At 36.6% G+C, this 10,376-nt stretch overlaps 1 protein-coding gene across 4 annotated transcripts in view; it reads right to left on the minus strand.

The window, feature by feature from the left end:
* Nucleotides 1-4,284: 4,284 nt before the first annotated feature.
* The window catches only part of gmps (guanine monophosphate synthase), a 30,023-nt gene continuing 23,931 nt past the window's right edge, over nt 4,285-10,376 (minus strand). For all 4 annotated transcript variants that reach the window (XM_043702181.1, XM_043702183.1, XM_043702182.1 and 1 more), the window contains 4 exons: nt 8,242-8,357; nt 7,987-8,117; nt 7,306-7,478; nt 4,285-6,591 (listed from right to left, as the gene is read on the minus strand). In XM_043702181.1, the coding sequence (XP_043558116.1) occupies nt 6,490-6,591; nt 7,306-7,478; nt 7,987-8,117; nt 8,242-8,357 (522 nt within the window). In that variant the 3' untranslated portion in view covers nt 4,285-6,489. The remainder of the gene's footprint in view (nt 6,592-7,305; nt 7,479-7,986; nt 8,118-8,241; nt 8,358-10,376) is intronic.

The raw sequence follows: 10,376 nt of genomic DNA on the forward strand, positions 1-10,376 counted from the left end.
GTATCAAAAAACATTAAAGGCATTCTACTTGAATGCAGACAGCATTCACAACAAGGTAGATCATCAAAATGTGCAAATGGAGATGCCTGGGTATGATCTAATTGCCTTCACAAAAACATGGCTGCTTGATGACCAGGACTGGGAAATAAATATTCAAGAATATTAGGAAGGACAGACAGGAAGGAAAAGGAGATGAATTTGAGCTAATAATAAATAGAACAAATCAATACATTTGCAAGGGAAAACATCGGGTTGGAAGAACAACGTATGGAATCTGTTTGTGTGGAGTTAAGAAACAGCAAACTTCTGCAAAAACTGATTGGAGTTATTTATAGGCTACCACAGAGTAGTGGCAATGTGGAGTATCATATTAATTGGGAGACAAGAAAGAATGCAGCATAGACAACACCGTTATTATGGATGATTTTAATCTGCATATAGACTATGTAAATGAATTGAGGACAAAACTGTGGAATACAAATTTCTGAAATGTTAGGAATAGTTTGAGAGGAGTGTATTGAGAAATCAACGAGAGAGCTTTGCTATTTTAGATTAGTTCTTTTTCATTGCATCATATTCAATGAATAATCTTATTAAAGCAGGTCAAGATAAATGAGTTTTTCTGGTTGGCAAGATATAAGTACTGGGTTGTCACAGAGTTCAGTCCTCAGGTCTCAACTCTTCGCAATGTATATTCATGACTTGGTCATGGGGATAGAAAGTAGTATAGCCAAATTTGCAGATGATCCTAAAATAGGTGCACAAGTAAGTTGTAATGAAGAAATCCGAAATTTACAAATTGATATGGACAGCTTAAGTGAGTGCAGCCAAAATTTGGCAGATGGCATTTAATATGGATAAGTGTGGATTACCCAAATTGGTTGGAGAAATTGGAAGGCAACTTATTATCTAAATGGAGAGAAACTTCAGAGTGCTTCAGTATAGAGGGATCTGGGTGTCCTCACACGATTCACAAAAAACCTAGTTTGCAGGTAGAGCAGGTAATAAGGCAGGCAAATTGAATTGTGACATTCATTGCAAAAGGAATGGAGCATAAAATAGGGGAGTTTTGCTTCAACCGTACAGACATTGCAGGTGCAATTTCTCAATATAGTGCACAATTTGTGCCCTTAATTGAGGAAGGATGTAGTTGCATTGGTCAGTTCAGAGGTGGTATACTGGACTGATCCCAGAGAATGAAGCATTTGTCCTATGAAAGTGCTCCATGCTGAACCTCTCTTTGCCATCTTTCTCTCGTTCCTGAAAGATCCTCTGTTTGATTTTACCTTTGTTGACAAGGGGTGTTTATGGGGATTGTTGCAGGAATTTAGAACATCATTAAATTGGGATAGTCTGTTGGGTTTTCAGATAAGTTAAACTATTCTGTGGTCTGTTCTTGTTTGTGCTTCATTTGGTAATAATGCAAATAAATTGTTTTGTTTAAAACTAAGGAGCTACTTCCTTGAAATGTTTTGAGGGCATCTGGACTGGTCCATAACACCAGGATCTGATAGTCTACATACCAACAGGTTGCTATAAAAGGTAGATGCATTGGCAATTATCTACCAAAATTCTATAATTCCTTCAGAATGGAAAGTAATAAATGTATTCTGACTATTTAAGAAGGAAATGAGAGAACACACAGTAAGCTACATACACATTAAGCCTTGCATCAGGACTACGGAAAGTGCTAGAACCTGTTGTAAAAGGAAGTAGACAGTTGGATGGGAACGATCTGACCAGGCATAATGCAGATTTGCGAGTAAGATTCATCTTTGATGAACTTGAGTTTTTTTTTAAGATAGTGGTAACAAAATTGATGAGGGCCAACAGTCATAATAAATTTAGATTTTGTGAAGGCTTGTAATAAAGTCCCTCACAGGAGCCTGGTTTAGCAAAATTAAACACATGGGATAGGAGATAATGTACTAGCCTGGATTAATTATCCATATATATTACATACACACCTAAAACTAGGAAAGACTAGCAGTAAATGCCAAACAGACTGGATTTTAGTAACAGATTAATCCTTAAAATTCCTTCATTTGCCAAATCCACAATTTCTTTCCTATTTTCTTGACTTAAAAGGAGTACAGGAAACAATTACCGAGCCCCCCTCACTGGGGGAGGAAATAACCTATTGATATTATTGCTGGTCTGAAAATCCAGAGTAATATTCTGGGGACCTGGCTCTACATCCTACCATAGCAGACGGTGCAATTTGAATTCAATATCTGGAATTAAGAAGCTAATTATAACCATGAATCCATTGATAATTGTCAGAAAAACCCATGAGGTTCACTAATGCCCTTTGGGGAAACAAATCTGTCATTCTTACCTGGGTGTGACTTACATGCGACTCCAGACCCCAGAAGTGTAGTTTACACTTGACTGTCCTCAGGATAATTAGGGATGGACAATAAATGCTACCCCTAGGCAGTGGTACCTCATGTTAACGAATAAAAAATTTCACCCAAAAAGAAACTATTGCTGAAAGATTTCACAGCTCTTTCAAGAGATCACAAGCAAACCTCATTTTGACTGGAGTGAAATCGCTTGTAATCCATTTGTAATAGTTAGGTTGTTTGTGAAAGACATTTTTTCCTGCACTACTTATAACATCTGAGAGGTTAATTTTGAAATCCTGGAGGGTTGGCAATGATACTAACAGAGCAGAACTGAATCAGAATACAGATTGGGCTTGGTTTCTTGTTTCTCATCAATTTGATATTTAACAAGTGGGCGGCACGGTGGCAGAGTGGTTAGCACTGCTACCTCACAGCGCCTGAGACCCGGGTTCAATTCCCGCCTCAGGCGACTGACTGTGTGGAGTTTACACATTCTCCCCGTGTCTGCGTGGGTTTCCTCCGGGTGCTCCGGTTTCCTCCCACAGTCCAAAGATGTGCAGGTCAGGTGAATTGGCCATGCTAAATTGCCCGTAGTGTTAGGTAAGAGGTAAATGTAGGGGTATGGGTGGGTTGCATTTCGGCGGGCCTGTTTCCACACTGTAATGTAATCTAAAAAAAAAAAAGATGTTCTGTGAGCTGAAACTGCAACATGGAAATCCTAGGGTTAAAGCGGATGACAGAACCTCTCATTTGCAAAATGTATAAATGATGCAAAGTCTTAATTTATATATTTTTCTTGGCTTCATCAGCTGTTTCGTTGAATTTATGGTGACCTGAAGAAACCATGTTGAAAACCAAGCTCATTGGCCATTTCTAAGCACTCAGTCAGACATTTCAATAGTTATTCACACTAAATAGGATTCCTAAAGCTACAGTGAGAATAATAGTACAGTGACACTGCAACTTCAAGGTAAATTCTGTTATCTGGTTAAATGCCTTCATTCAAAAGAATTAATAATGGACTGCAATAGCCGAATGAAACTCAAGACCCAAGCAGCTAAACAAGAAGGAGTATCTTGAAAAAGTATTGAGAAATACAAAAAAAACTTTGAGATAAAATAAAACAAAGAATTGCAGATGTGGAGATATGAAACAAAAAGAAAATGCTGGCAAAACTCAGCAGTTTGGCAGCGTCTGTAGGAAGAAAACAGAGTTAATGTTGAGTTTAGATCAGAGTGGTGCTGGAAAAGGACAGGTCAGGCAGCATCCGGAGCAGGAAAATCGACGTTTCGGGCAAAAGCCCTTCACCAGCATCTGCAGTCCTCACTTTTGCAGAGTTAATGTTGAGTCCAGTCACAGTCTATCAAAGTAAATTGAGACTTTTTTGTACAGTAAAATTCTTTAAGTCTCCCAAACAATAAACCTTATCATATCCTTTGGAAGTTGATCAAAAACATTTTTACATTTTATTGGCTCCCATTTGTATCCTTAATTGTTTCATTGAAAGCTGTGATAATCCTTACCTGGTGGTTTTCAAATCATGTGGCATTTGGTTATTAAACTATATGTGAACCAAAGAACAGTAACCAAATAAGGAGAAAAGGATATTATCTGCACACAAAAGGGACTGGAAAAAATTGAGATAAGAAACTTAAAGTATGAGAATGAAACTGGATAAAATAAATTATATTTGGTATGGATGAGAGAACAAGTATGAGAAGAGAAGTCAAAGCAGATCTCCTAAATTAATGCATTTGTAGTTTTAGTTCTCTATGAAGATTTGCTACCTTGTCAATGCAAACATTTAAAAACACTGATGTTGGGCAACAAAAATTCCCTGAAGGTGCCAGTAGTTAAGAGCTGAAATCACAGATCTAACATTTCAGTACATCTTACAATGCAAGCTGCAGTTCTTAAAATGAAAAGTCATAAGGGATTTAATACTATACTTTATTGAGGCTCAACAATAAACAAATCTATAGATAGGAAATGTGCATGCAATAAAATGAATTACTAAAAAATTAATTTACAGCAGTATGGATATATATATTTATATACATCGACTTAAGTCGCTTAAATGATTTGAATGTTGATAAAGACTTGTTAGCAGCAAAGGTATGGAGTGGAAATTAAACAGATACACCTTTCACTAACATTTCAAAAATACCAATTCTGCTTTCAAAAATATTCATTTTCCTGCTTTCAAAAATACCCATTTCCCTTCTTTGTGCCTATATGAAAAGGAGATAGTTTGTTCCAATTAATAATTTTAACATTGAGATCACAATGAACTCACTGGTCATCAGTTTTTAAAATGGCAAATGTTCATGTATTTCAAAATTTACATTTTCCTCATCATCAGTACCACAAAATTTGAAAAAGTTTTAAAAAAGATCAAATTTTAGGCCATGCATAAATTGTAAACAAAGGGCTTTATTTTACCTGAAATACTCTGCAGTACTAATCTGAGAAAAAGTAATTTAGGCATCCGTTTTTACATAAAGGGAACTATGTACCACAAATTTCACCAAAGGGTTTTGAGCTAAATAACTTGTTTTCAGCAACATTGGAAATCATGATTTTTCAAATAAAAATGTATCGACTGCTGTACCTAATGCATGATGCATAATTTAGTTGTTATGAATTTCAACTGCAAAATGGCAATACAGTAAACACATTGCTCAGGCATCAGGAATTGATATGAAATCTTTAATGGCATGAATGTTCCTGCATGTAGCTACAAACTGGAACAAGAAAATACCTTTCGAATGAAAATGATGCGAAGTCTGTTAGTTGCACTTTATCAAATCACCCAAGTGAAGTGATCTGATCATCTAATCTGCCAAACAGTCTGCATCTTCACTGAAATGTTTGGTTTCCAACATTCAGGAATTTTAATATATTTAAGATGTAGATGCATAGAAGAAAATGTTTATTTCTGTACATACAATTTGGATAAATTAGATATACACTCAAAGTAGATGGACTGAACTTAGCTTGCTAAAATTCTGAATGTAACTGATTTGGACTTATGAAAAAAATCTAAAGATAACATCGTCAGAATAGAGATTTTCATGAATGTTTCTGTAGTAAGTTCAAAACTCAAAACCTTTACAATGTACCACTGACAAAGTTACTTCTGCATGGAAATTTCAGAACTTGAGGTATGTCTTATCAATTTATTAATTTGACAAAGTTTACAATTATAAATTACATTTTCTGAACATGTGGGATAGAGGTGATCAAATTAAGGCAACAATTAATAATAACCATACATATTGTGTTGATAAACTGATATCTAGGTAAATAGCAAAGTGAAAATATTTCACAATGAAATTATGGTAGTCAGTTAATAAAATAGATATATAAAATTGTCAAATGATACATTAAAAATGCTGCCTTTGGAAAACCCTAGTCCTCTTATCCTTCAAATAAAATTTTGGCTCACATGCAAGTTAGGAAATATGTACAGTACACAGTTGGCTGCTAATATTCAAAAGCATGTATATGATCAGGATTTTTGGCAAAAATCAAACCCTTTGAGAGTTCTTTAGGCCATGAAAATCACAACTGTGTTCATTCTAATCATTTCATACAGTATCCAAAATTACAGTGATAAACAGAGCCAAACTGCTGGTAATTTGTTCATTTAGAACAATGCAATTACAAACTGTCAATAAACTTTAAACATACTGAATACATCAAAACTTGCCAATATACTTCCATACAACCTATCCATTTGGCAAAATATTTGTAACAGATCTGTTTTTAAAAAAAAAAATTGGTCACATCAATAATTGAGATTTACAATGATATACTGGCAATGGCTTAGTTAATTTACTGCAAATGAACTGTGCCTTAGAAAGTTCAAAACACCAGACAAATTGTACTATAAAGGGTGTCCAAATACATTGGCAAAGGCTTCACAATTTTACCAGGAAAATCTGATGATGAATCCCTTACCCGTACATATTCTTAACCCATTAAAATATATCCTTGCCAAATACTGAATTATACGGTAGGATCTGGGTAGGGCAAGGGGAGGGATGACAAAAAGAAAAAGGTGCAAAGTAGCAGCTCCAGTCACACTTCCACCTTACTGTTAACACTGGGAATGTTTTCACAAAAAAAATTGTTTCATTCACTCCCATTCCGTAGTTCCAGGTGGTTTTGAGGTCAAGTCGTACATGACACGGGAAATTCCAGGTATCTTCTTGATTTCTCTCACCATTTTTAAAATAACCTGACAAGGAAAACAGGGTTCTCGTTCATACTTAAGTAAAAGCAAAGCACTTTAAATGCTGGAGATCTTAAATGCTTAAAGAGCTTGAGAAACTCAGCAGGTCTGGCAGCAACTGTGGACAGATCAAACAGAACTAATGTTTCAAGTCTTATGTGACTGCTTTGGAACCTGAAGAGGCTACCATTTTATGCTTGTATTTCATTCATATTTACTTCTTTGGACATGCATTTAAAATTATCAAAAACCTCTGCAGTGGAGAAGTGACCTTGTCATAAATAACCTGTGTCTGCGCTGATAATTTGTTAGAACTGCAGTCAAAATGTTAACTATTCCCTATGCTGAACTGAACTGGAGTAGTTGGTCAAAATTACTAGAATAGTGCACTAACTGAAAAGTGCGTAGGGCACAAACAAAATTACACTCAGTAATGATGTCCTTCATGATCCAGACACACACGTGCACAGAAAAACAGCCATCTCAAGCTGCTAAAAAAAAAAGGGTCCAAAAAATTTTACCCCAGGAGCGTGAAACCTCTGGAGGAGATAATCAAAAAAAACTTAAACACAATACCCAACGTACACTTGCATCCCACCTTAGTATCAAGACCAAGTCAATGACAAAAATGTTTTAAAACAATTATATATTGCTGCATTATCCTCTAAATTACTGGTGAAAAGGTTGTCACAGTTTCTAAGTACATAATACAAATCTCACCTCTTCAGGAATGTGATTGCCAGGAGTTGCTGAGATGCCAGTCATAAAATCATTTGTAATGAAGGTTCGAATCACCACAGATCTCTGACAAGAGGGCTGCTTCTGGAGTGGGTCACGGTCAAAATGTAGCGGGGTTAAAACAATTGGCATCTGACTAATTTTCCCAGAGTAACCTATAAAGGCATACACACACCATACCATTTACTTAAAAAGTGCTGACATAGCATATGCAGATATGTTCAAATCAACATAACTTTAAGATTGTCTCTCCTGAAAGAGGAAAACTGGAAAAAATGATTATGAAAATTTATATGGAAACACCTAAAAATATCTTAATTGAAAAAGACTGTAGTGCAGTAGCTTGGCTAATTGAATGCATTGCTCCGGAGGATGAAAGTAACCAACTGCGATCTAAGAAAGCTGATAGCAACTTAGTCTAAGCAAAAGATGTTCAATACTATAAATTAATGAAAATGTTTCCCTAGAGTACCATCCCATTCCAAACCAGTAGATGGTACCTTCTTGACCACCTCGCTAACAAATGACTAAAAGGATTGGTGGTGTGGAGACCACCAAATTTCAGATAATCAAACTATGATTGTATCAAACTAATTCTGTGGAAAGGAGAACACAACGTAATGCCACATACAGGTTTCTCAAGAATACTAACTGTATTCCTACCAGACTCTCTAAGAATGTTATGCGCCTCAAAGTCAGCCTGCCGGAGTGTACTAAGCACTCCTGTTGTTAGGAAAGTTGGTGTTACATCTGTTATAGGTTCTCGAATCTGTGGTCCAAAAACATACACAACTCTGAAACACAAACATTTTCATTAGTACAGGACAGATTTATTACGGCTTGCAATAGTGAAAAGATTGTTCATACTTAGCAATATCTATTTTCAAATAGCTTAAAGTACAAAATAAATACACAAACCTGTTAATATTATGGCACATTCGTGGAATAAGTCGGGCTAGGAATATGAAGGAATCCCAGTGCGGTTGATCTTTACTAGATAAGCCACAAACATAACTATACGTCCTACAGTCACCCTTCAAGAGAAGAATATGATTAGCGAGTTTGGAGAAAATTTGTAGCTCAGGTTAAAGTTCTGGATGTAAGCTGGAAGGTTCGTTTTCAGATGTTTCATCACCATACTAGGTAACATCAGTGAGCCTGGAGAAGCACTGGTGTTCTGATCTGATTTCTATTGGTGTGTTTACGTTTCTTTGGGTTGGTGATGTCATTTCCTGTTCTCTCTCTCAGGGGTGGTAGGTGGGAGCCAAATCAATGTGTATGTTGATAGAATTCTAGTTGGAATACTGTGCTTCTAGGAATTCTTATATGTCTCTCTGTTTTGCTTGTCCTATGATGGATGTGTTGTCTCAGTCCAAGTGGTATCCTTTCTCACTTGTATGTAAGGATGCTAGTGAGGAAAACAACAAACCACCATTCCTATATGTTACAATGGAGCGAACAGCCAATGGGGAACTTCAAACCAGCATCAACAGGAAAACAACACATATGGACCGAATACTGAACTACAGAAACAATCATCCCAACACCCACTAACAAAGCTGCATTAGAACATTATTTCAATGAGCCACCACACACGCCCAGCACAGAGGAACGACAAACAGTAGAGGAAAATCACGACAGCATATTCAAAAGAACACAGTCCACCAATTTCTCAGCAACTAACCCAAACAAGCAGACAAAACATGCCCAGAAACTTAGCCACTCTCTCCTACATCAAAGACATTTCAGAAATGACTGCCAAACTACTCAGACCTCTTGGCATCATGGTAGCCCACAACCCACCAACGCACTACAATATCAGTTAATGAACTTGAAAGACTTTATACAGAAAACAAAATAAACATTTACAAAATACCTTGCAATTTCTATAACAAACACTGCATTGGACAAACTAGCCACCAGGATACATGACATCAACTAGCCACAAAAAGACATGACCCACTACCATTAGTATCCTTACATACAGATGAGAAAGACACAACTTTGAATGGGACAACACATCCATCCCAGGACAAGCCAAACAGAGAGACATACAAGAATTCCTAGAAGCATGGCATTCCAACTGGAACTCTATCAACAAACACCTCATCTTGGATTCCATCCAACAGCCCAAGAAAAAGAACAGGAAAAGACATTGCCACCCCAAGGAAACCTAAAGACAAATAGAAAGTGGGCCATAACACCAATGCTTCACTGGAGGCTCATTGATGATGTTACCTAGTATGGTGACGAAACCTTCCAGCTCAGCAAGCAAACTTAAATCAAGATAATTTTATTCCTGACATAGACTTTAGATTTCATTGAAAATAGACACGAGTTTAATAACTTGAAAATATAAAGCTACAGCTCATTTTCAGAAAAACAGAAATTAATAATTACCAGGTCAAGCTCTTAGTTGTTATTGTAAAAATATTTACATGTTAACTCTTCAAAATCAGTACAACCGAGTTCATAGAGATACAAATACCTGGTTACAGGCACAGTAATTTGCATCATCCAGTACCAACTCACAAATGTATATTACTTTCTATATAACAGGTGATAAATTTCCAAATTATACAATTTATTGTGGAAAGCATTTAAATTCAGGTTTTCTCAAGTACAATGACATATTTGAAACAGTGTACAAAAAACCAAGTTAGCGATGTTTAAGATTTGTAGCTCAGGTTCATGACAAGTATTTAAGTTAGCTCGCTGAGCTGGAAGGATAGTTTCCAGATGTTTCTTCACCGTGACTAAGTAGCATCATCAGTGAGAGCCTCCAGAGAAGCGCCGGTGGTATGTCATAGAGTCATAGAGATGTACAGCATGGAAACAGACCCTTCGGTCCAACCGGTCCATGCCGACCAGATATCCCAACCCAATCTAGTCCCACCTGGTCTATATCCCTTCAAACCTTTCCTATTCATATACCCATCCAAATGTCTCTGAAATGTTGCAATTGTACCAGCCTCCACCATTTCCTCTGGCAGCTCATTCCATACACGTACCACCCTCTGTGTGAAAACGTTACCCCTTAGGTATCTTTTAGA

Source organism: Chiloscyllium plagiosum, chromosome 13 (genome assembly GCF_004010195.1).
Source record: "Chiloscyllium plagiosum isolate BGI_BamShark_2017 chromosome 13, ASM401019v2, whole genome shotgun sequence".
Taxonomy (NCBI): Eukaryota; Metazoa; Chordata; class Chondrichthyes; order Orectolobiformes; family Hemiscylliidae; genus Chiloscyllium; species Chiloscyllium plagiosum.